At 43.2% G+C, this 26,977-nt stretch overlaps 1 protein-coding gene across 4 annotated transcripts in view; it reads left to right on the forward strand.

Moving 5' to 3' along the window:
* CIT (citron rho-interacting serine/threonine kinase) overlaps positions 1–26,977 on the forward strand; it is a 154,502-nt gene that overhangs the window by 44,175 nt on the left and 83,350 nt on the right. For all 4 annotated transcript variants that reach the window (XM_023647047.2, XM_070275400.1, XM_070275401.1 and 1 more), the window contains exon 10: positions 11,998–12,181. In XM_023647047.2, coding sequence (XP_023502815.2) covers positions 11,998–12,181 — 184 coding nt within the window. The remainder of the gene's footprint in view (positions 1–11,997; positions 12,182–26,977) is intronic.

Raw genomic sequence — 26,977 nt, forward strand, 5'->3', positions numbered from 1 at the left:
CCTTCTGCTGACAGCAAATAGCTGGTTGTAAAATGGCATTTTTATGCCTTTCCACCCCCCAACTTACTATTGTCCCATATTTACTCTTAATTAAGGATGGATTTAGTTTTCTTCATTAACACTTTTTCTGCATGTATTAAGTTGCCATGCCATTTATTGAGCAGCTATTATGTGCCAGGAGCTCTGCACAGCACTTTTTGTCCCATTTACTCCTCCCCAAACTGTGTGAGGCAGGTACTATGATCATTCCCACAGTACAGAAGAGATCACGAGGCCTAAAGAGATGAAGCCACTTAGCAAAGGTCATGGAGCCAGTAATTGCCAGTGGTAGAAGTCAAACTCAGGTCTCCCTGACTTCAAGTTCTCCTAGCTTTTATTTATTTGAAAGAGTAGTACAGTCCAAAAAAATTCAAGTGACACAGAAAGTTAAACAGGAAATGTCTCCTTCCCACCACATGTCCAGTGCCTCTCCCTAAAGTGAACTGCGATTGTCAGTTTCTTATGTAACTTTCCAGAATATTCTATGGTAATAGTAACACCAGCACAGGCTGTACTCTTAACAACATTGTTATACTGCCTCCCAAGAATTTAGAAGTTTTTATGGTCAGGTTATTTTCCTGCATCATTGAAATAAATGAAGAACTCTTTGTAAAATCTTTGTATTTATCCTTTGAATTTGTCACTCTGACACCGATTTCTGATGAGCGGTGCTCTCTTCTCAAATGGAAACCCCTCATGGCTTTAATACGGCTATAATATGAATGTTTCAGTTATTTATTTCAGTGTTCTGCTTTTAGAGTAGCATTATCTCAATAGCTTGTGCATTGTGTATGCGTGTGTTTGTGTGTGTATTTTGGTTTTGGGCTTTTTAAAGGTCCACTTGTTTGGGAGTTCCTATCATTCGAGCAGGTATCTGGCCATGTTTTGTTTTCTCAATTGGTTTGAGGAGGATGGGAGATGTGCTTCTCTGTTGGCTTTGGATGGCCCTTAAATGTATCTCTCTGTCAGACACCCACCCAGTCACTTCAGGGGCACGAGGAAGTCAGCAAGAGGAGCTGGGGCTGTTTGGGGAATTAGCACAAGGGAGAGGAGGGTAGGAAGAGAGGGGATGCTACAGGAATGATGGCAGAAATGCAACTTACTAGGCCAGGATCGTGTGGGCACCACCTGCTAAAACATAAAAAAGGAATGATGAAGACGGTAGTCAGTAGGTGTTATAGTCTTAAAGGTGAATATTTATCTGTCTCTTGGGGGCTGTTCTGTTTTTAGAGACTAAGTTATTGGTAGGAGAAAATTGGCTAGAAAGAGCTAAATGCTTATGAATTAAGATTATGGGATTTCCCCCCTCTAGTCTGAATTTAGAAGCTACATCCAGAGATGTTAAAAATATGTAATACTCTACTCTATTCCAAGATAAGTTGAGACAGCTTATTTTAGAGATAATTGCAAAATTAAAAGGATAAAAATAAATAAATGTAGAAATCTGGGTGAAAGGAGGATCAGGGTAAGGAAATAAAGTCTATCAAGTGGTTAGACGAGGACGGATTTGAGACTGTCAGCCTTCTAGTGGCCAAAGCAAAAGGAGAACATGAGAAAAAATCCAGAGTGGTTGGCTCAGAAAAGACTCAATTTTCTGGATCCCGAGTCCTGAGGAATTTCATCATTGGATTCCCCATAAATGAGACCCCTTGTGACATGATGGACCACATCCCTCCAGTACATGCCCTGAGGATTTCCCTGAGACTGCTTCTTATAGTGCCTATTAGTGTAAGCCAGTGATGCAATGCTAAATTCCAGTTCGGTAAATCAATTCTAAATGAGATAAATTAATGCCTTTCCTGAGAGAAGTTGGGGAAACAGGGAATAGGTTTGTTAGAGAGCCCATAAATTGGAGTCCTCAACCCTTAAATTCTCCCTTGCTGGAAACCCTTTCACAACCAAGCAAACATGGAAATGATTTGGCCAAAGATTCAAAATTATATTAAACATCTGGGACTGTATTCAGCAGCCAACTTTTTAGTCAATTTTGTGAAGTGTGGTGATTGCATTTACACTCATTTTCTGAGGGTGAAGTCTGGACAGAACTAAAGAGGGCGGTTGGCAGGAGTCAAAAGAGATTAAAACCTGAGGACAAAGTATGAGGTCCAGGTGGTTCATGACTGAAGGCTTGGAAACGATTTTCAGTGTCGCACTTCGGAGAAAATAATTGTGGCCAACTCTGTTGATCCCTGGTAATGGAAAAGAAAGGATAACGTTCAACTGCAGCATTGGTTCTTTGGGGTCTAAGACCCACCCTTCCAGTCCTTCAAAATTCTGACTAACAAAGAGCACATACAAAGAAGTGATAGCCAGATAGGGACCAAAATATCCACTTTATTCTTGGGAAGCTAAGCATTCCTTAACCTTTGATGCAGCACTCTGGTAAATTCACCCACACTACTGAACAGGGAAGAATGGTGGGCCTCCCCTCATGGACAGGGGGGCCTTGCCACAGTGGGCCTCGTGGAAATAAGGAGTCATTTGGCTGAGTGGCCTGTCAAATCTAGATGGAGGCAAATAGAACAGGAAGTGTTGAGCCCAGTTCTTGTTTTCGATGCACGGTAACCTTGTCTTCCAATAAAACATGGCTGGATGAATGTCTGGCTCTGACGAGTCAGATCAGCTCCTCCTTCTTTTGGGGAAGGAGTGAGTAAAAGGGTGAGCCTGGATGTGTTTATTCACCACTTCTGCCTCCTGGGGTGAAGGGGCCTGAGTGAAAGCTCGTTAGACCAGGGAAGGATTGGGGACAAAATAGTCTCCCTTCCCAAGAACTGGAACGGCTTTATCGAGGAGTAATAGACATACAGTAAGTACACGTGTTTTAAGTGTGCAGTTTAAGTTTTGACATGTCTATACATCTGTGAAACCATCACCACACTCAAGATAGGGAACATATTTATCACCCCCAAAAGTTTCTTCATGCTCCTTTGTAACCCTTCCTTCCCCTGCCATCCCTTCCCTTGTCCCCAGGCAATGACTGATCTGCCTTCTGTCACTGTAGTTTAGTTTGTTATTTTCTAAACTTTATATAAATTGAATCAAACAATATGCACTTATTTTGTCTGGCTTCTTTCATTCAACGTATTAAGTCTGAGATTCATTCATGTTGTAGCACGTATTATAGTTAATTCCTTTTTATTGCTGAGTAGTAGTTCACTGTGTGGATATAGTGCAATTTGTTTATCCAGTCAGCTGCTCACGGACATCTGGGTTGTTTCCAGTTTTTGGCTATTTGAAATAAAACTGTGAACATTTGTGTGCAAGTCTGTGGACATATGCATTCATTTCTCTTGGGTAAGTGTCTAGGAGTAGAATGGCTGGATCATACGGTAGGTGTATGTTTGAATTTTTAAGAAACTGCCAAACTTTTTCAAAGTGGTTGTACCATTTGACAGTGTATGAGAGATCCAGCTCTTCCACATCTTGCCCAAAATTCTGAACATTCATATCTATATCTCTCTCTCTATATAGAGATATATATATATATATATTTTTTCCCCCCAATGCCATTTACTTGACGAAGAAGCTAGGTTGTTGTCTTTTAGAATATTCCCATATCCTGGATTTGTCTCTCTGCCTCCTCAGGGGCTGATGGTGGTGGTGGTTTTGTACTTGTTCTTCTAGTTCCTGTAAACTGGAAAGTAGCTCCAAAGGCCAAAATAGATTCTGATTTGACTTATTCCGGCAAGAATACCTAACAGAGCAGCTTCTCCTGGCCTGAGATGGTACAATATAAATATCAAAAAGACTGCAGTGGGTTGAAACACATCAAATACATAAAAATTCATGAGTTCATAATGATAACAGAAAAAGAAATCTCACTGGTCACTTCTGGTGGTTGCTAAGGCCCCCCAACTCATTACTTGCATGTTGCTAAATATGGAGAAAGAACCAGGCATTTATCCTGCTTTCCTATTTGAACTATATTCTAGGGTAACCAAATAGTTGATGTGCTAATAAATGTAAAAGGAACGATAAAATTTTGTAGCCCTTAATGAAATAATGGCTCTAGGCAATGATCATCAATGGCTTCTAACATCATTAAGTGAAAAATTGGAGTGAACTTTATGGTGGAAGGCTCAGGCTGATATCATCGGAAGCCATGGATCATTCTTAACATCACAAGAAAGGAGACAAGCAGACATTTGTGTGCCCTCTAATGTCGTGCAATAGTAAGTAGACAACACACCCTGGGAAGTATTCTTGCCAAAAGAACTGAATATGAATGTATGGAAGGCCCTGGATTTAACTGCCAGTTTATAGAAAAATGGGGGATAGAGAAACATGTTAAGTAATGTCACAGGGATACAGTCAACCAAGTTCAGGATGTGGGAAATGCTATGAGACATGTGATCTCATTTCCTAAACTAATAAATGGGCATTAAAAAAAAAAAGAGGTCAGTCTTACAGATTAAGAGACATACTGACAAAATCAATGTGTGAACCTTGGTTGGGTCCTGATTCAAACCAATCCATGTAAAGAGACATTTTTGGGACAACTGGAGAAAATCGAACACAAACATGGTATTAGATAAGGTTAAGGAGTTACTATTAATTTTGTTGGGTGTGATGAAGGTGTTGTGGTAATGGCTTTTTAAAAGTCCTTCTCTGTTAGAGCAGTGGTTCTCAACTGAGTGTGATTTTGTCCCTTAGGGGGCATTTGGCAACGTCTGGAGGCATTTTTGGTTGTCATGACTTGAGGTGCTATTGGCCTCTAGTGTGTAGAGGTCAAGGATACTGCTAAACCCCCTACACTACATCTGACAGCCCCCTACAACAAAGTATTCTCCAATCCCAAATGTCAGTAGTGCCAAAGTTGAGAAACCTTGTGTTAGAGATCACCAAAGTAATTATGGGTGAAATGTGATGTCTGGGATTTGCTTTTAATAATGAGCAAACATGCAAACAAGATAGGGGTGGGGGTTAGATGAAATGAGAATGGGAGTTGCTAGTTGTTAAAGCTGGTCCAAGGGCGCTTGGGAGTTCATTTTACTACTTTTGGGCATGTGAAAATTTTCATAATAAAAATTTAAAAATGAATTTACAAAATGTCAGAGAAAAGGATACTACAGAGATCTTGAGGGCAGCAAAGAATGAATCTAATTTGATGAGTTCTCAGGTGTAGGTAATTCAACTGGGACGGTCCAGAGAGGGAGAGTTGTTGGGGCCTGGAGTGAGCAGGTCCTAGGAATGGAAGCCAATGAACTAGCTCTTTTGCTATTTAAATATGTTCTGGGGGCCTCCACCTGGGTGAAAAACTGGATATATCTAAATCCAACTTTGCAGAAAAATGCAGTCATGACTAGTTGCGGTTTGAAAAGATTTCCCTTTGAGTGTTTCACAGGTCACCGAATACCTAGACCGAGAGGGAGGGGAAAAACAAAGTAAAGCTAAAATGTTAGAAGTCTGGTTAAAGTACAATCCAGAACTGAGGGAAAGCATCTCTAAAAGTATAAGTTCATGGGGAAACATAAGACGTTTACCAAAAACTTGATATTCAGCAGGCTTGTAGGAACAATGGCTTTTGAGAATGGAGAGATTCTGATAGAGCACACAACTCCATTGAGACCTCTTATCTGCCACCAGAGAGGAACTCTGCTTAGCTGTTGGCAGCCAGACCCTAGCATCCTTGAGACTGATTGATTGAAGCATGTTTTAGTCCTCCTAACTTCCTTATTCATTTACTTTGAAGATACTGTTGTAAGAATTTATCACTAGCCAAATCAACATGACCTGAAAGTCTTTTTATGATTCTTGAGAAGCAAAGACATGCGATAATTTTTTATTTCCTTAAGTCTGTTGGAAACTGGATCTGATCTGTCTTCTTTTTGAATTTCTTATACAGTGTGGTGTTTGGACAAGTTATACCTGACCACTTCCTCCCCAAAGGGGAGAAAGCAGGGGACTTGCCTAAGTCTCTAGGGAATATAATCTGATCTCATGGGCTAAATTCCTGAGGTATATTTAGGAACTGGCTCTATGTGCCCATCCCCTAACTTATTCTCTTGGTTCATTCCCATGAGATCTCCAATGTTGGATATCTTGCTCTTTCTGTTGCATCCTTTTTCTCTGGGAGTTGTTCCCATGATAGGAGTTGGTCGTTGATATTCCTGAAATCTCTGCTCTTGCATCAATTGTCACATTTTGCCACATCTTTCTATAGCCTATCTCCTGTTAATCCACGTCCTCTCTGTTTCTGTTATTACTTCCTTATATAGAATTCGTATAGAATTTGTCATGTTGACTATTGTAGACTTGTCCTTTAGAGGTTTCTAGAATTGACTTCTTCCGACCATCACTACTGAAACGATTGTATCAGTTTCTGGCACTGACATCAACCCAGCACTCTAAAACTCTTGCTAATAATCCCTTCTGTCAATCCAATCCAGGGATCCCACCCTTTCAAGGTCCAGCCAAGATTTCATTTTCATTTACCTCTCAGCCTCCTTACTCGCAGCTCTCTTGAGCTACTGTTCTGTGGCTTTTGTAAAGTAGCACTCTTCTGCACTCAGCTCACGAAGATGCCTTTTAACCAACTCTTGAGATTCAATCACCTCCATGACACTTTCTTGCAGGAACACACAAAACTCACTGTATCCCCATTAGCAAAACTTCCCATCACTCCGTTTATGTATTCTCTCCTTTTCACATCCACATCTTGACCTCTAAACGACATAAATAGCCTCCCCTTCACTTATTTTGCAGTTCTGTCTTCAAAAGGTAGATAAATGCAATCACTTTGGTGCCTCAGATTTTAAGGAACAGGAAGATAGCTAATTTTTTGGTGGCTTGCCTTTTAGGTTTGAACATAACACCTAATTAATCAATTAAGTACTTTTTTTAAAAAGGTAATAGGGCATCATGGTAGATAGAATGAAGTTCAAAATATTTTTGATTTAATATTATTGAATGCCCACTGTGTTCCAGGCACAGTCCTGATTCGTTATATCATTACACAATATTTGTTCATGTGCCTTTGTCCTTTATGACCCTTTGTTGGTTGTTATTCATCTTCAACTTCTGCCACACACAACTCAGCACCAGTGTCTGTAACCCATAGTGATGATTAAAAGTCATAGGAGTTTTATGAGCTATATCTAGGCTCAGGTTTTTGCTTTGTTTTTAATGTGCCAATTCTTCATGACTAAATTGGGTACTCTGGGTTTCTTAAAGTGGCATATTCCTTGAAATAACCCATCAGGTCTAAGAAATTATCCCACATCTAAGGTTCTTGGTATTCATTCATTCCTTTAACAAAGTAGATAGTAAACATTGAATAAGGACAGCCAGGTACCATTCTGGGTGTTAGGTATATAATGGTGAACACAACATAGCCTTTCCCTTCACGGAGCTTGTGTTCCTGTGGAGCAAGCAGATCATAAACACTATACCAAAATTAGAAAATCTTTTATGTTTTTAATATTAGTGTTTGTCTGGTATGCTGAAAAATTAAATGTGGAAATGAGGTAAATGGAGCTCAATGGAGCATGTTAGAAAGAAGTAGGACCAAGAGGACAAATCCATTTGGTTCTCCTTTCCTTGTTTTTAAATTTTTTTGAATATTTTTGAAGGCAATAAGTTTTTTTTCCCCCCAAAAGCTTCTAATGAATGTCAGGATAAAGAAAAAAGAGAATTTATAGGCGAGAGATTAACTACAGCTCTTAAAATAGCTCTTTGTTTCTGAAAGCCTTATTCTGCCATCTATCTTATAACTGAGGAAAAAAAAAACCCTCCAGAACTTACTTGTATAGCCCCTGCCACTAAGGAGGATGTGTCCTGATGCGACCTCAAGCATAGGCTGATTTATTTAAAAAATATATAGGGAAAGATTTTTTTCCTTTTTCTTAGTGGCTTTTACCAATGAATAATGGATCTTAATATATGACTCCTTATTTGTCATTATTGAATGTGGTGGGTATGTGGAGGGGCTGAGATGATTTCATAATACTGTATCAGAAAATATTAATATAGGCACTCATTAACATATTTTTCAGACAGAACAATTTCCACTTTTAAAGCCTCTTCATTTAACTCAAACTCCAAGTAACTTCTTCATGGCCTGTGTTATGCTAGGTGCTCTCTCTGCAAGAGCCATTTCTAGTCATTTAATTAAATAGCTGTTCAGCAAATATTAATTGTGCACCAACTGTGTGCCTGGCACTATGCTATGTTCTCAGGTGCAGTATATACCTCCATCAACACAGGTGCAAATCTAATGATTTCAATGACTTAATACCTTTTTTAAAGCAAAAAAAAAAAAAAAAAGGTATTTTATGAGGATCAGAAAAGGGACATGTATAAGATACAAGAAAGAGGAGAATTAGGCCCCCAAGATAGATGTGGTCACACACCTGGTAGTCTTTAGACTGCATAATCCTTTAAAATGTGGCATCCAGATTTTGAGCTAGTTCTGTACTCTCTCTTTGTGGTGCTCCTATTAGATGTGTATTGAACCTTCTCATTGTCTGTCTCCTAACCTCTCACGGCTTCTGTCTCTTTGTCTCTGTGTATTGCATTCTGTATGAGCACCTCTCCAACTGCAGTGTGCTCAGGAATCACCTGGGGGTCTTGCTAGAATGCAGGTTCTGAATCAGTGCACATGGGGTAGAGCCTAAGATCCTGCATTCCTTACCAACTCCTGGGTGATGCTGGTGCTGCCAGTCCACAGATCACACTTTGAGAAGCATGGTTCTGTGTGATTTCCTCAGATCTAATGGCTCATTCACTAATTTTCTCTTCAGCTGTATCTAATCTGCTATTTAACACATCCAGCGAGTTGTAAACTTTAAATTCAATAACCATACTGTTCATTTTTGAGTTGTATTTGATTCCAATGTGCTCTGTCTTTTTTCAGAGTATCTTGTTCTTTTATTAGAACTTCTACTTATTTACCTTGATAATAAGTTAAATTTTCTGGTCCATTTTAGATCGTTCTTTTATCTGTGATCTTTGGAGGGCTAATTTTCCCATTTCTTGTATCTGCTGATGCTTCTTCATGGTAGTTTAGGTGATTTCTTTTTCCTTGTTATGTGTAGTTGTTGGTTTTTACTTTTTTTATTGTGAACTCATTTTCAGTAGGGATTGTGTATGTGTGAGTGTGAGAGAGCAAGAGAGTCCTGTGTGCCCTGAGTTGTGCAAGTGCCCCTACAAATTGTTCTCCACCTGTGTCTGCCAGTGCCTTAAAGGCTCAGTGATCCTGGACCAGTATTGATGTCTGTTTCTTGGCTTGTAGTTCCCACGCCATGCAGGATACTATAAATGCACACACCCACCTGGGACTACAATTTTAATAGCCACTCTATTTCTTTCCCCCTAAAGGGCTGTAGGCAACGGTGAGCATCCATCACATTCTGGTGGGTAGAGAATTTCCACTTCCCCCACTTTTCTTTGGCTTGAGACTGTGGCTCTTTTCCCTGCTCAAATGTGGCCCTTAGAAGCCGTTCTTTTCACAGTTTCCTGCTGGACTCAACTCACTACCTGTCTAGAGGTTTAGATCCCTAGCTTTTAATCTGTCGTGTGAATTTCTCACCTGTTACAGCTGGTATATTTTATGTTGACTTCACCTTCCTTTGATTGAAGATTATCTGGCCCTTTCTCTAATCCCGACCACATGGGCTAGCTTTGAGCATGAAGGAGTTTTAAAGAGGAATCTTATTTTATAGTACGGAATTTGTAAATCATAATTATTTCACAAAGGGTGGCTCCTACCCCCTTATTAATCATACTCCTTACTCAGAAATGGAATTCTATTTTAGTCTCCTAAAGATAAATTAATATATAATGGAAAGGGAATTAAACTTTTGCTAGAAATGAAATGATATGATTAACACAAACATCCACAGGAGTGTGGCTGTGCCTTGTGCAGGAAAGAAGAATATTCAGCATAGATTTTGCTGTATCTCACTAGCTTTCAATAACTGCAGGATCTGTCATAAACATGTATCTTATGTGAGCAATAGTAATAAGAGCAGGTAATCTTTTTACTCTATGCTAAGGATTGTGCTAAGCACTGTGTATAGATTTTTTTCATTTAAACCTCCCAACAGCCCTTTGAGGAAGTTATCCCTGTGTTGAAACTGAGACTGAGAGGTTAAGTGATTTTCCCAAGGTCACAGAGCTAGTAAGTGGTGGAGCTAGGATTCGAACCCAGATTTCAAAGTGTGAGCCATTAACCATGATGCTTCCATATTAGTATCATCTGCAAATCTCTCTCCATACATTTCCTCAGTCTTTATCTGCATTGCCTTATTTTGGGATGGAAAACTTCTCTTTTTTATTTTTATCAAATGTAATTTCCATTAAAAACTTTTTGCTTAAAAAAATATATTGGGTGATTGAAATCAGACTGGATTTGAGCCTATGTTGATGGAAGTACACATGGGATGTGGGCTGAAGCATTCAATGGAATTTTTCTTTCCACCAGCTAATTTTTAAAGTATTAAGCAAGTAGATTCTGATAGTAACAGGGAAGATTTGAATTCTCTTGAGAGCTTGGAAGTGTTAAATAATTTTCCGGTAGTGCACATTTTACATTTTCCATCTCCCACTTCGTCTCTGCACCTGAAGCTCTGAGAATGTTCTTTTGCACTTCCCGGGAGCAGCCAGACGTCCTCATTGTGGCTTCCACTCCTCTCCCCTCCACATCCCTTTACCACTCCATTTACTTCCTAACGCCGCTTCGGATGTTGTTGTCATTGGGGAATTTTGGAAACAGCCAGATTCTTTTCAGTCTGTAAGCAGAAAACAGATTGCTGCTCATATGTGGCACACAGCTTTTTCCAGATAACAAGGAGTTAAAAAGAAGTCTGGACTGTGAACGGCTGTGACAACTGTCCTAGGGGGCGCTCTAGGGAGCTCCGGGAGTGACTCATGCTGCTCTGTCACTCAGATCAGCATTGGCCCCTGCCACGCAGGCGGCCAGGTGGGGTTACAGCCAGAGCACGCACGGAGTGGCGAGCATGAAGCCTGCACTGCGGGCGATGTGATGCCCAGCTCGCCAATTCGCCAGGCTGGCCCGCCACAGACGCTTAAACCGGCATCCATGGTAACGCTTCTGGCTGGCTACACCCCCGGGAGCCCACCACAATGGGCAGCCTCCTGGTGACTGATGGACGAGTGTCCACCTCCCTGACGACCGAGAGAGCATAGTAGGTCTGCAGGAAGTGGAGAAGATGTAAGATGCTCCTAGCCGGGAGTCATGCCTTAACGAGGTAGGACGCTGATGTCCATCGGTGCATTCCCACCATCAACACGCAGGGGTGCTGTAAATCATCACGAAGAACTTTATTGGGCTGGTGTTTCATTATGCTGATTAAACTGCGGTGGATTCATGGGGCATGATCGAGCTGGGGAGGAGGGATAATCAACTAAAAAAGAAGTGGTTAATAAGAGCTCCAAGTATACTCATCTGGATATGAATGAGCTAGACTGCAGTGCTCTCCTAACACGAGTTACATCCCTCCCAAATCTTTCCTGCACCTTCCTCTCATTCCAGTCAATCCATGAGATGTAGAAATTCCATCTTCTTCCAGTGATTAGCACTAAATATTCATAATTTATACGTGGCTGGAAGAGAAAATAAATAGGTTTAAGTCATCTGGCACGCTGGCACCAGCCAGCCGATGCTCTGTAGAAGCATTCTGGAAATATCAGGACCGAGCATCCAGCTCAGACGAGTTCTCCAAGTGCTTTCGTTCCACCAAGTGACCTGTTTGAGTTTATCCTTCCGTTTACCCCAGCAGGGAAGGCTGTCTGCGGGTTGGTGGCCATGTTGGCAGAGGAGGGGTTAATCTCTTGTTGCTGTAAGCGCCGAGGCTGGGTCTGCCTGTGTGAGCCAGATTGAGAGCCGGCGCTGCAGTGCCTTCGCGAACGCGGAAGGAGTAAGACGATTTTCTCCGCAACAGTGTTGAACCCGTCTGAATTTACCACCCCCCCCCCTTCTTGTTTTTCTTTAACCAGCTCCTCCCCCGTTCGTTCCCACCCTCAAGTCTGATGATGACACCTCCAATTTTGATGAACCAGAGAAGAATTCGTGGGTTTCATCCTCTCCGTGCCAGCTGAACCCCTCAGGTTTCTCGGGCGAAGAACTGCCGTTTGTGGGGTTTTCGTATAGCAAGGCACTGGGGATTCTTGGTAGATCTGAGTAAGTGAAAATTTGACTTTCTAAAGGGACCTGCATTGATGCAAGGCAGGGAGCCCAAAGGTGGTGGTGGGGGGGTGGGGGGGAGTGCGGTGGAGGGAAGCTGTTAATCAGCCTGCGTTTGGAAAGCAGTTTACCTGTTTGGGCTTTGGTCGGGTAGACTGTGAATATTCTCATTTTGCTGTGTTTAAGGTGCCTCTTCCCGTCCGTAGCATCGTAATTGTCAATTGGGTACTTCGCGTTAGTTTTTCAGTCTTCGGTCTTCTTTAGAGGGGAGGAGATACTGGGAGATAACGAGCAGTGCAGATCTTGGGTGGAAGGAGAAATGTGCGGTGTTAAGATGAGCTGTCCATCTATTTACCCATCTGTGTATCCATCTTTCTCTCAGATGAGTGGATGGGGGATGCTATCTTAGCTGTATTTAAAGATTCCTAAAAACCATCTCTCACAAGCTAAAGGTTTCCCGATGGGTTTAGCTGTGCTGCAAGTGGCTGTGCCGGAGCTCTAACAGATAGATGGTGCTCTGCTCCGCTGGAAGTCTGCTGCAAGATCAGGGATCTGAGCTGGCAGAGCACTGGTGGCCGGAGGAAGCCCCGTTACCGAGAGCTACTGGGAGGGGAGCGTGATGCAGCCGAGCCATTGATTCACAGAAACTGGGCTTCACAGCGAAAAAAACCTAAACAAACGAGAAAATGGAAGTATAGATATCACCATAAACCTCTTGACCTGATAGGTCCTTCTCCATTCTTGAAAAAGCTAAGGAAAAATGCATTAACATAGCACTTGGGACTGGAGGGTCCTGGCTTCCAGCCTCCTGGAATTTCTCTAAAATGCAGTCGCCTCTGTGGGTGTGAGCTCAATGTCTTGCTTCGTTCTCATGATCTGATGACATTCTGCGTTCAGAGGCGCAAGTTCCCCGGAAGGTCTTGGACGCTGTGTTATTCCCCCCGTGCCCTGGCTTTCCCACCTGGAGGCTCTTGGGGTACTGCTGGGTAATTAGTTGCTGCCCACTTAGGAGATGAGCAGAATTTGATTTTCTCCTTGGCAGCATTCATTCTGGATTTATCGTGCTTGCAGCTTAGATATCGATTTGAAGGGATGTCATGTTGGTTCTTGGATGGTGTCTCCCCATGGGTGCTATTTTGACAGTAGTGTTCCTGAAAAGATTTCAGACAATTGTGGGGAATGGGGCATTTGACATGAAATAGAGTTATGGGCTGTGATTGACTTTGAGAGAGATTTTTGTGTTGAAAGATGTTGAGGTGGTCCTTCTTTTCTCCCTCTCTGGGGGCTGGGTTTAAAATTTGGGGTTGGATTTTGGTAGTGTTGGCTCTTTCTGGCTAATTTGCTCTGCAACCCCAAAGCAATCTAGATGACAGGAGGAAGGCAGAAAGCTAACTAGCTGTTGAATGTGCCATCGGATGGATTTGAAATGGCCCAGCAGGGCTGGGAGGTTTTACACTGGCGCTGAAGAGCAGGGCAGAAGTGGCGGCCTGATGTTAAAGATGCATGGTTAGTGGGCAGCGTAACCTTGACATACACGGCACAGTGAAGGTCACAAATCGAACTGGAAGGAGGTGTGTGGAGAGTTCTAGTTCTGGCTAGTAGTGGGCTGGCCCGATCAGAATGAAAGCTTGCTTGAGGTGCTCATCGATCTGAAAGCCAAGGAGGACTTGAGAGAATTAGATTTCAGGGGCAAAGGCAGAATGATGTGGGGGATCTTAGGCATTGCAATTAATCTGAGGCTGTGTGTGATTAATTGCTTATTTTTCAGGAAGACTGTAATTGCATCTTTCTGCTTCTCACAGAAAGCTCACTTGTCGGAGCTCTCCGACAGGGGCATCTCAGTGTTAAGGCCCAGGCGCTCGATAAATATTTGTTGATTTAATTTACTCGTGGTCCTTTCCTCTGGATTGTGTTTATATTGCTTACTGTATTTGAAGATACGCTATTTCACCTTTGCTAGTTCAAAACATATCTCTAGAGCATAAAATGAGCTTCAGTTCATGCCCCAACAGAATGCTTAATAAGATTCTCATAAAAAAAAGTCCATGCAAACAAAACTGTATTTCTTATCTGGAAGATGGAATGGGAGAATTTCTGTCTTTGGGGGAACTTTAATGCTTTTTCCACGGCAATTTGGGGTTGGAATCAGACAGATTTTCTTTCATCCTATGTTTTAATGTGATCTTCTTGTGGGATTTGACTCTTCTGCCATGGGCAGCCCTACGGGTGAAACCTACAACATCAATTTTAGAAATTCACTCCACCTGTTGGATGTAGGTGACTCTGGATGTATTAGATTATCATCAGTTGGAAATTCAATAAAAGAGATGCAGTGATGAAATTACTTAGAAGTCCCTGCAGTTTTGTTGCTATATAGTTACAAAATTCATCTGGAGGTGGGGGAAGGCATTTTCCGGGGATACCACTGTTGCCACCAGGGACTTGGTGTTTCTTCCTGAGCTGTGCTCTCTCCCCTCCCTGTTTTCAGCATCACAGGTTTTTATTTACACCCGTTGATTACCTGTGCTGTTACTCACTCTTCACACCATGGAGGAAATTGCAGATGCTGCTGTACTGAGCTGGGTAAATTGACCCCAGATCTGTTACCAGTAAGTTGAATGAAATGTTCAGAGATGGAGATGAATGAACGAGGAATTCTCGTGGAGACTCTGGCAGTGAAATTGATTTTAATTGTTGTGATCGCTCATCACTTTTTAGGATCCTTTTTTGGGACCCCAGACTGTTTCTAAGCCAACCACTGAATGCATCATTATTTTGGGTTTAACAAGAATCCTGATCTCAGCATTCTATGTTTGAGGCATAGTGGGAGTTCCTGGCAGCTTGAGTTGGAGGGAGCAGGAAAGAGTCTACAGAACTAGTTTTGCTTGTCTTTGCAGTGGGATTATGGTGAAGTTAGTGTTAGAGAATGAGTGAGTATCTATCTGGTGCGTCTTTGCCTTTTTAACCAGTGATAACCCGAACCAGATCCCCAAGCTCTGAATGCCCGGGTGTTCCTCTGAGCCTCTGTGCTTGAATTTTACAATAGTAGGGTAGTAACAGAAATCAGTGTCTTAAAGTTTTAAAAATAAAATGGATCCCAGCTCTCTTCCCTCCCCTGTCAGCATGGGGTATATTTCTGTAGGTCCTTTCTCCTTCCTCCTAGATCTGAGGTACTCTCTCATTTAAGCTCTTACTGAAACAACGCATTTCTGCAAACTTTCAGTATAAACTCCAGAAGGAAAAAACTAGTTGGTTTATATTTTCTATTAGTTTTACCCATGCTGGTTTTACAAGGTTTTGGAGAACTTGGGAATGAGACTGAAGTCTGTGGGATGACAGTGTCTGAATAGGCAGTTTTTACGAAGGGGTCTCGCTCTTCCTTTTAACTCAAGGCTCTTTCCTTTCCTTTCGGCTGAATGTAGAACTTTCATTTTGGAACCAGTCCTTCAAACACTGTGGAGGAAAGAAGAACGGCTGCCACCATTGCCTTCCCAGATTTTTAGAGAACCAGTTTCTGCTGCCTCTTCTTTGCTCTGTTGGGCCTTCTTTGCATGTCAGTTTCCTCAACTGCAAAGCGGGGTAATAATGATACCTGCTTCTTAGGGCTGCTGGGGGCATTATGTGAAATATATGAAGCACTTGGTCTAGTACCTGGCACGTGGAAAAGTCTCATTAAATATTCACTATTATTTTTGTTGTTACTAATCCGCTCGTCTATATATGCATAGTGTCCTACCTTTTATGCCAAGACGTTATGGAAAGAACTCAGCAATAATTAAATAGTCCAAAATCGTGCCAGACCAGAAACCCCGCTTCCCAAGCCCTGGGAATTTTCTGCTAGAGAAGCTTAAACATCCTGATGAACCACAAGTTAATATGCAGTTGCCAAATACTTGCAGGTAAAAGGTGGTTACTGGAGTGGAGTGGATTAGGGGACAGAATTAGAAGACCCAGTCCCAGAAAGGGCTCCTTTCCATCAAGTTGAACAAGTCAAAGCATATACGTGTGAAACAATTCAGAGGACACAGAACAACTGTCTTTGCTGCAAAATATCACGGTACAAATGGGATGTTTAACAGCCTCAGGAGAGTCAGGAGAGAGAGGCCAAATCCGACGCGGGGGACACTTAATGGGTAATGCCAGCTCACAGTTCTTGCCAAATTACGGTGATGATCTTCATTGGAATGTCTGTCTGTTTCCCCAAGTTGACTGAGGTCTCAAGGGCAGGGCTGGGTCTGATTCATCCTGGTTTTCCTGGAGCATGGGACATGGAGACCCTGAGTAAATATATGTGTTGAGACTGAGCTTATCAGCATAGTAATGGAAGGTAAAATGTTTGGCTTGACCATTTAATAGAATGATTTGGATGAGTGGAGAGGAATGTAGAGAGAATTTCGGGTGGGTAGAGTGATAACAGCTCATGCTCACCGAGCACCAACTCTGGACCAGGCTCTGTTCCAAGTACTCCACATACGTTAACTCATTTAAACTGCACGACAGCCCACGAGGAAGGTACTATCATCGTACCTATTTTACACGTGAGGAAATTGAGGCACAGAGAGATAAACAACTTGCCCAAGGTCACGCAGCTCCTAGTGGCTCACGTGGGACTTGACCCCAGGCAGGGTGGCTCCAGAGTCTCTTTGCCACTGGGCTGTCCTGTCAAGTATAAATGCCACAGACAGAAATTAGGAAATTTGTGTGGCGTCTCCAGGTTCACGTGCTTGTGAGAAGTGGAAGCCCGTTGTGGGGATTGACAAGCAATGGGGTTGGGGCAGGGTGAGACGAGAGCTGACAGGCAGTTTAAATGCTGGGTTTTGTTTTCAATCTCTGCAAGTTTATTGAGTAGCTAGACTGTGTAGCTCTTGGATTTTTCTGATTTCTTCCTCTTCTCATTTAGAGAGTCTTACCTGGTGTGTGTGTGTATACATAAACACACGCATATATACTCTCTCCCCGAGGATTCTTATCTGCGTGAGTGTAAGCTTGACGAAGACAGGGAATGCATTGACCTTGCTTCCCACCGTGTCTTCAGGCTGATCACATGCAGGTTGCTCGATAAGCATTTGGTGAATCGATCCATATCATTTTTATGGCTGCAGCTCTCAATTTGTTGATGACTCCATGATGCGTGTCTATTCAAATCTGTGTTTTGTACTTGCAGCTGCCTCCTGTCATCTATCCTGGGATGGCTTGTTCCAGTGGAAAACAGCCTAGATGCTCCAATCAGTCCCACTTCCTTTTTACTGAAATACTTGGGAATATGGAGGATGTCCCCTTAAAAATTGTTTTCCTTTCCACACCCAGCCTAAGGCTGTTTGTCATTGTGCGAACTCCCGCCAGATCCCTGGTGCAAAGAGCCTCATCTGTGTTTTGAGTTTTTAAAATAGTGAGCAACAGGAACAGAATTTGCTCTGGTACATGGAGTTATGTATGCATCCCCTGTACTTCTCAAATGAGTTAAAAAACTTTAACTCCTGCCCCTGGTTCCTGCCCTCAGGGGCCCTGTGTTGATTCCATTCCACCATTTTCCGGACCAGATGTTAAACGTTCACCTCTGTATTGCCTTGGCTTCTCTCCTTTTGCTCTTCTTTCTCTTAGTCCAGCACATTTTGTTCTCCTTGCCTTACTTGATTCTCTATTTAGACTGTGCATGCTTGCTTTGCAGGCCTGGCAGGACCATTCCACCGCCTTCTCATTTGTCTTAAAGATACCTTGAGGAAATCTAATCCAAACGATCCTAGCCCAGTCTTGAAGATGAGGCTCCAAAATATCCGTCAAGTGCGTTTTTTTGCTGGCCTACACACACTAATTTGCATGGTTGCCTCGGATCTCTTAAGAAGACAGTAATTGACTAAATAGTGCTATATGTTCCCAAGCTCTGCGCCAGTTTGGCAGCTCTTCCTTCGCCTAAGTGAATTTCTCTCAGTTCTCTCTGTTTTACTTGTCTTTTGTCGCCTGCCCTCTCACCTTCGTTTCTCTGATGGACTCCCTGAGAGAATAACTTATACTCAAGGCCTTTTTTTTTTTTTAAAGATTTTATTTTTCCTTTTTCTCCCCAAAGCCCCCTGGTACATAGTTGTATATTCTATTTGTAGGTCCTTCTAGTTGTGGCATGTGGGATGCCACCTCATCATGGCTTGATGAGTGATGCCATGTCCGTGCCCAGGATCTGAACCGGCAAAATCCTGGGCCGCCGAAGCGGAGAGCGTGAACCCAACCACTCGGCCATGGGCCTGGCCCCTCAAGGCCTCTCTTTCAACCTCTGCAACTCCATGGAAATTGGTTTCAGAAGCCACTGATTCCACCCAATCACCAAATCCAGTGATTTCCACCTTGTCACGTGATACCGTTAATTGCCACACGATATTATCAATGACCACATTTGTCTTGAAACGTTCTACTTTCTTCTCTTCCACCTTATGGAAACCTGGTGTTCCTCCTCCGTCTGTGACTGCCATTCTCACTCTGTTCTGGCTATCATCTTCTGCTTCAGGCCCTTGAAATGTTGTACCCTCCTCTGTTCTCTTTTAGGCTGTTCTTGATGATCTCATTCATTTCCTTGACATTTACTCTCTCCCATGGCCTTCCTCTCAGCACGCCCTGTGTTCGCTGTTGCCAGTATGTTCTACCCGTTTCTCACCATCCCTGACCTCTGTTCCTCCCAACACAGACAGACTCACTCACTCAGTAAGCCACTTGGTTTTACTTTTGGCTTCCTCATTTCCTTTAAGAAGCTACCACTTTACCTACTCTTCTGGGCAAGAAAATTGAGTCATCTTAAACTCTTTTCCCCCTCCCCCACCATCCCGTGCATTGCTAAGTCCTCTAAGTTGTGCCTCTAGGATGATATTTGCATCTATGCTTATCTTCTGTCCTCACTGCCACCCCTCATTGACTTTTGCTTGGACTATTGCAGTAGCCTCCTAACTGATTCCTCTGTGTCCAGTTTTCCTGGCTCTAATCCATTCTCCACAGAGGGTGGAATTTTTCCAAAGCACAGGCTGGATGATGTCATTCTCTTGCTCAGACCTTCAACAGCATCAGAGTGTGCACAGAATTAACAGCCGCTTCTGAACTTGGTATTCAAGCCTGGTCTGCCGAGACCCCAGCCTGCCTTTTTAGTCATACCTCCTTCTCATCCCCTGTGTTTGGCCAAGCTGTTCATCACCTATTGTGAACAGAGACCATGTCCTACCTTTTGCCTGAAACAGCGCCTTGTCCCTGGCAAGCCTTCAATGAACATTTGTCAAATTGAATTAGACTAAAGTGCCAATTCCTTCTGCACAGTTTATACAATTGCTAATGGAAGCCCTCATCTATTGAGTACTTCCTGTGTGCCCAGAGCTAGGCTGAGTTGTTTTCGTGTGTTATCTCATTAAGTCCTCACAATCTCATCATAACTCTATGAGGTAGCTGGTTTATTATCCCCATTTTACAGATGAGGACACTGAGGCTCAGCCAGGTTAAGTTATTTTCCCGAGGTTTTGCAGGTAGTAACAGATCTAAGGCTTAGACCCATAACCGGCTGCCTCCAGGACCTTTGTCCTACCCTGCCTCTAACAGTCGTGACTTTGTAGATTATGCAGTACCGTCGGACTAGCCTATAATAGAGATGAATAATAACAATAAAGGTGAAAGGGCTGGGAATTCACTTTGTACCAGGTACTATTCTAAGTGCTTGACAAGCGTTCTCATGTAATCCCAGCAACAACTCACTGTTTTACAGATAAGGTAACTTATGATCAAGAAGCTTGGGTCACTTCTTAAGTTCATGCACGTTGCACATGGCAGAGGATGGCCACATTTTCCACCTTTTAACTTTAGATCTGATGAAAGCATTCTTTAATCTTTGGGATGCACTACTGCGCATTCATTGAAAGTCCAGACTTTGGAGTCAGATGGACATGGGTTCAAATCTAGGCTCCACCCCTCACCAGCTGTGTGGAGGAGGCATTTCACTTCTCTCAGCCACAATTCCCTCATCTGTAAAGTTGGGGCTGTTGCAGTGCCCATCTGCTGGGTTTTTTGTGGGGACACGGAGAGCACGTGGCGTCAGTGCCTGGAGCAGAGCGAGTGTTCATGTCATATTTGTTATTGTTATTTAGGGCTGACGATGGGCCTGGGGATGCTTTCCACTCTCCATTCTTTCCTGCTTCCACTTTATGAAGACATCTCTCTGGTTTTTGCCCATTGAGAGAACCAGGCTCCACGTGGGGTGCCTGACAGATGTCCTACTAGCGCCATCCAATTTTTCACTCTGAATGGAGTCTGTGACGTGTCAGCTAAACCCACATCTTCCAGAAAACACACTCGAGGCTTCTGGTAGGATCTAGTTCCAGTGGGGTCTGGAACTCGGTGCTGGGGAAGGAGGAAGTACACTGGGTCCAGCCTAGATGTCCCACACTGCCACGCACCCTCAAGTGGTTGAGTGTCCCCTGGATGGGACAGTGTGTCATCATGACCTTGCTGTTCCAGAACCAATGCTGGGCATCTCCTGTGCAAAGGCCAGAAAGCCTTCCTGTGCCAGCAACTTCCTGTTTTGGATCCCTCTGTCCCAGTGTGACCTTTAAACTGAGGCTGCCTGGGGCCCCGAAGCGTTTGGCACACCATTCATTCGTTCATTCACTCAACAAATACGTTGTTCTAGGCCTTGTGGCATGTCTGCAAGACAGATAAGTTCCCTGGCCTCGAGAAGCTAGCATCCTATGGGGGGAGATGGAGGCTATGCAGGTACACAAATAGGAGCGTTTCAGATGGTGGTGAGGGCTCTGAAGAAATCAGAGCTGGGATGAGGAATGACGGAGGATGACCACTTTGGTCCCCGAGGCCGGGACTAGCCTGTGGGTGTCCAGTGAACAGAAAGCACGTTGAGGTCACTGGAGCTTCGGGAAGCATGGGGAACGTGGTCTGAGTTGAGGTCGTCAGGGCATTAGGTTTGGATTTTGAATGAACTGCGATGGGCAGGGAGCCTTTATAGGATTTTGAGTTGGGGCATGGAATACCTGGTTCTTGTTTTACAAAGGGTCCCTCTGACCGTTGTCTGGTGGATAGTATGGTGATGAGAGTTGGATTCAGGGAGATGAGTTAGGTTACTGCAGCCACTCAGGCAAGAGGTGGACGTATGTCAATGAAGTTAACCCGCGAAGCTAGGTGCTGGCTAAGAGGTGGGGACTTTATTAGAAATCGCATGAGTAGCTATGTGGTTTTTAGTAAATGATTCTTGAGTTACATATTAATCATTCCAAATCTAATGCTCTAACTTGCCTGGAGACCACTGCTGTTTGTGTGTGTGTATGTGTGTATGAGTAGATGGTGTGTGTGGGGTGGGGGGTGAGGGGGCCCAAAGCGAGCTAGATTCTGAAACTCTTCAGAAGAGCGATATTTTTGATATCTCCAAGTGTTTGTGATGGACACCAGTCTGTATTTTAAATGGGTTTATAAAGTTAGTTCATAAATTTCAGAATGCTCAATCATAAGAGCCAATATAGTTTTGGGATATAATGCTGATGAGATTTTTATTTTTTGCACCATGTTACATCTTACAGTTGTGTGTACTTTGAGGGCCATTGGCCACAACTGAGGTAGGGCCTTCAGCTGAGCTAATTCTGATTCTCTTGTTTTAGCCTTAAGTAGCTATTCTTTTTTTTTTTCCTTTTGAGGAAGATTAGCCCTGAGCTATCTGCTGCCAATCCTCCTCTTTTCGCTGAGGAAGCCTGGCCCTGAGCTAACATCTGTGCCCATCTTCCTCTACTTTATATGTGGGACGCCTACCACAGCATGGCCTGCCAAGCAGTGCCATGTCTGCACTCGTGATCCAAATCGGTGAACCCTGGGCCGCTGAAGCAGAACGTGGGCATTTAACCACTGCGCCACCGGGCTGGCCCCTAAGTATCTACTCTTGGGTATCTCAAGAATATCTGCGGTTTGTGGTCTGTGTGATCTGTGGCATCTTTTGCAGTCTTGGGGTCCTCTTCCTAAGGGAAGGAATGGGTGTCTTGACGCTTAAGCGTGATCTTAATCATTACAGTAGTGCTTAGTACCCAACACAGTTCCTTGCTTTTAGGATGGAAGTACAGATTGTATTCTCTTTTGATATGCAATGTTCTATTAATAGCTTTATTAGATTTTTTTGAGTTATGTGGATTATTTATAGACTTTGGGGAAACTGCATTTTTATCATTTTTACTTAAAAGTGGAGGTTACATGTGAAGCAAATTTTGGGTCACATCTAACACATTTTCAGAAAACATGTTCTTTATGCCGCAGCAGTAATGACCAAGTCCGACCTTCCGTCTGTGTCATGTACCATTACCTCTATTAATACTCTTTGGACCTCTATAATTATAAAGCAGATGTATATATCAGGAAGAGATGTTGATTTCAGAGTAAATTTTTCTAGAAAATAGAAGCTGGAAAAAAAGGAAAACCCAAACTTGGCTTCGTGCTTGGAGAGACAGCACTGCTGTGTGTGGGTGGGTGGCTGCATGCACCCGCTGCTCAGAAGTGCCTTCTCTCTCCATAGGGATAACTGGCTGTGTAGCAGAGATGTGGCCAGGAGGAGTAGGCAAGCAAAGTGTAGGCAGGCTGCATGTTCTTTTATTAGCATCCTCATTGTACTGCATCTCATCGAGCCCGGAGCATGAACCAGCTTGGGCCTCTAAAATCTGTACTTTTTCCTATTTAATTACCCGCCCTGAGCCACCAGACCATGGAGGAAGAGTTGCTCTTGTGTGTGGGTTGAGCTGTTTTTGGGGGTGGCTGTGGACTGACCTGGCATATGGATCTTCTTTGGTACCCAGGCTGTCCTGGGCTCGGGCTCGGAATTGCCCTCCCAGCATTGCACGCAGCCACTCCCGGACAGAAGTTACCTTTCCTCAAGTGGTCCATTTCCCTTCCCTTCATGACCTTGTTCCTCAAAACCTCTGTAGCACTTTTCTTGGGTTTATCCAAGGCTGTCCACCCAGGAAGTTAGCAGATTTGGGATTTGAGCCTGTGAGTGTTGGGTTGCAGAGTCCAACTTTGAACCCCCAGCTCCACTGCCCTGCATCCACACCCCAATCATCATAATGTGGTAGGAGGATGTAGAGGCCAGAGGGTAAGCTATTCCTGACCATGAGTGCCATGGAGTAATAATACCCATCTCATAGGATTGTTGGGAGGATTCAATGAGGTAACCTGGAGAGCACCAGGCACAGTGCTTGGTACATACTTAGTCCTCAGTAAATGTGCGTGATTATTGATGATAAAAGGTAGCGGCTTTTGTTCCCTGTCCTACATTGCTACTTCCTTGAGGACAGGAATTGTGTCTTCCTTAACTTTATAGCCTCTGCAGCAGGGTTTCTCACCTTGGCACAACTGACATTTTGGGCTGGATCATTCTTGTGGGAGATTATTTTGTGGATTATAGGATGTTGAGCAGACTCTACTCACTACATGTTAATTAGCACTCCCAGTCATGAAAATCAAAAAAGTCTCTAGACATTGCCAAATGTCCCCTGGGCAACCAAATTGTCCCTGATTGAGAACCACTGGTTTGCAGGTGCCTCTCATGGGATCACAGGGCTTTTATATTCCTATATGTGGTGTGTGTGTGTGTGTGTGTGTGTGTGTGTGTGTATGTATGTCTATGTGTATGTATTTCTTTCTCTATCTATCCATCTATCTATCTAACACACGTGCACACTCACTTATAGAAGGTTGTCAAAAAACAATAGTTGATGTTTGAGAACAAAGGAAAATTCTTGGAATACTTTTTAGTTGCCAGGTAGATTCTGTTCCATTCCAGAGTCAGCAGGACTTTATGATTACATAGTTTCTCTATTGTAATTCTGTGCCCATCATCCGTAACTTTAGAGTTCCAACCACTTACGGGATTTTTTGCAAACTTTCCTAAAAGCAACAGTAACACCAGCTCTTTAAATGATACCACTCTTGATGAAATGGTACTTTTCAGGATGATTTAGGCCTGCAGAATTGCTGCTTGAACAGGACAGGGCTGTATTTGGTAGTAGTCTGGTGGCTCGGAGGCCAGCTTTGGATCAAACCTCTCAAGCTGTGGTTTATGTTATGGTCAATTCTAGATTAATGCAGATGGCAGCAATAATTTGCCATTGCTTTGAAAGTCAGAAGGATGGCCAATGAAAATCCTAGAAAAAGAAAATAAGTTGTGATAATATTTCATAATAACTATTGGGGAAGAATCTATTCTTTAAAGAAACACATACTGAGAGTTTATCATTGGCTCTGGTGATTGAATTGGCCTAAGTCTCTACATGAAAAGTTAGTAGAATATAAAAATGTTAAGTTGAACCGTATCTCTCTTTAGTATATTTCTTTTATAGAAATTCATGGAAATGGTATATTTTAATTGACTTATTAAAGTTGGGGGATGAGAATAGTCTTTCCTCATTGTCTGAAACCTGTACATTGTCTTGAAATTCATAGCCCACCATGATTAACTTCAAAATTGTGTTCTACTCAAAGAAAGACCAAAAGGCACCAGTGCCAAATGGTGTGGCCAAAATGCCACCTAGAACCAAATGCTGGGGACAGTCTTACCAGACCCTAAATCACCGGTATTTTCTTCTAACTGGTACCACAGTTCTCAATCCTGTCTGTATGTTAGAATCACCTGGGAGCTTAATAAAAATGGTGCTGCCTGGCCGCACTCCCAGTCTGTCTGTCTCTGACTTAATTGGCTGGGCCCTGGACATCAGTTTGTGTTTTTTTTAAGACTTTATTATTATTTTTTTAGAGTAGTTTTAGGTTCACAGCAAAATTGAGAGGAAGGTACAGAGATATCCCATATACCCCTTGCCCTCACTATCAACACCCCCACCAAAGTGGGGCATTTGTTACAATGGATGAACCTACACTCACACGTCATTATCACCCAAAGTCCATAGTTTACCTTAGGGTTCACTCTTGGTGTTGTGCATTCTTTGGGTTTGGACATTTGTGTAATGACATGTATCTGCATCATAGTATCACATGGGGTATTTTCATTGCCTGGCATCCATGTTTGTTTGGGTTTTTTTTCCTGAGGAAGATTTACCCTGAGCTAACATCTGTTGCCAGTCTTCCTCTATTTTTGTATGTGGGTTGCCGCCACAGCATGGCTGCCAGTGAGTGGTGTAGGTCCACGCCTGGGATCTGAACCAGAGCCTCTGAAGTGGAGCCTGCTGAACTTAACCACCAGGCCACGGGGCTGGCCTCTGACATCTGTGTTTTTTAAAAGCTCTCTAGGTTATTCTAATGCTGCTGGGTTGAAGACCAGGGAAGTTCTAGAAAGCTGTGATGGATGACCTTTCCCCCTCTATCCTCCAGCCTCATGCTCCAATCCCATTATTGTCTATGGGATTGTTGCTGTAAGCCAAGTTTAGTCACAGCATTCTTACCATAGCTTTTTTTAGTTGTGATTTTTATTTATTCTAAAAAAAAATGATTTCTTTAGCACCTTTATTCTGAAGAACTCTTAATTACTGTACTTAGAACTTCTAAATGTGAACATTTGTCAAGCATCAAAATAGCAGAATGAGGGAGTTGGACCTTGGGTGACAAGGAGGGCTGTTGCATTGTCTCCCGCAAGTGCCAGCGGATGGGGGCTGCACGTCTCCTCGATTCTGTGCCCATTAATGAGTGACCTAGAAAAGCTTTTTTTTTTTTAATGAATAAGGGATCAGTTTTGTATCCATAGCAGCAGACTTTAAACATTAAACACTGCTGGAGCCTGTTCTCCCTGTGTCATCAGGTTTGGGGAGCCACTTCCCACCATCATCATGCACCCCAGTAATGGTTTTTTAAAAGGGTGCTGGCTTTGTGCTTGGGCACAAAGAGCTGTGGCCTCTTTTGTCACCCCTGACTCATGTCAGTGCCTGTGACTTAATGACATATGAGTGACTCTTGATTACTGAAGGACCAAGGACCCCATCTGTGGATTGTCCCTCCCTCCTTGAGTGGTTTGGGCCATCTTCTCTAGCCCACCCACAAGAGTGGAGTTAAGAATGGAGGAAATAGGTGGGGCAGCCCAAGGCTGTGCTGAGCCACCCATTTCATCTCAGATTAAAAAGAAGAAAAAAGTGTGTGTATGTGTGTGTTTTGTCTAGATTTAGGTAGAAAACAGGCAGTGAGAAGTGTAGAAATTGGTTAAAATTTTTAGCCCAAAGTGAGATTTTAAAAAAGATTTATTTCTGGATTTCAATCCCTGTTGCCCATTTCTATGAATAATCAACATTTGTTGTAATGTGAATAATAGCACAGAGCAAATTCAGCCCCCTGAGTTTTCCTATTTCAAGCAACTGTTTTAGGCCTGCAAGGCATTGCTATTGACGCCGTTGCATGGGTACTGATGATACAAACGACGATGATAATAGTAATAGTTGACGTTTGTTGAATCCTTGTGATGTGCCAGACACTGTGCTGAGGGCTTTACACGGGTTATCTCATTTAATCCTTGCAAAAGCTCTTTGAAGTAGGTTGAGAATTATCCCCATTTTACAGATGAGGAAACTGAGACTCAGGAGTCACACAGCTAGTGAGTGGCAGAGTCAGATTTTGAGTGGAGCAGTCTGACTCTGGATGTCAACTCACTTGGCTGCCCGATAATGTGTATGTAGGGAGCTGTCACCTGGGTCTGGCAAGCCAGCACTATCACACCAGCCCCCGTCCCTGGGCCAAGAGCCGTGGGGAAGAAGGTGTTCAGAGATGCTGCAGGAAACTGGCCTCTTTTAGGCAGGGAAGTCGTTTGGGGCAGCCGAAAGCACAACTTTCACCTGCTGGTAGGACTTGAAT

Source organism: Equus caballus, chromosome 8, assembly GCF_041296265.1.
Source record: "Equus caballus isolate H_3958 breed thoroughbred chromosome 8, TB-T2T, whole genome shotgun sequence".
NCBI classification, from domain to species: domain Eukaryota; kingdom Metazoa; phylum Chordata; class Mammalia; order Perissodactyla; family Equidae; genus Equus; species Equus caballus.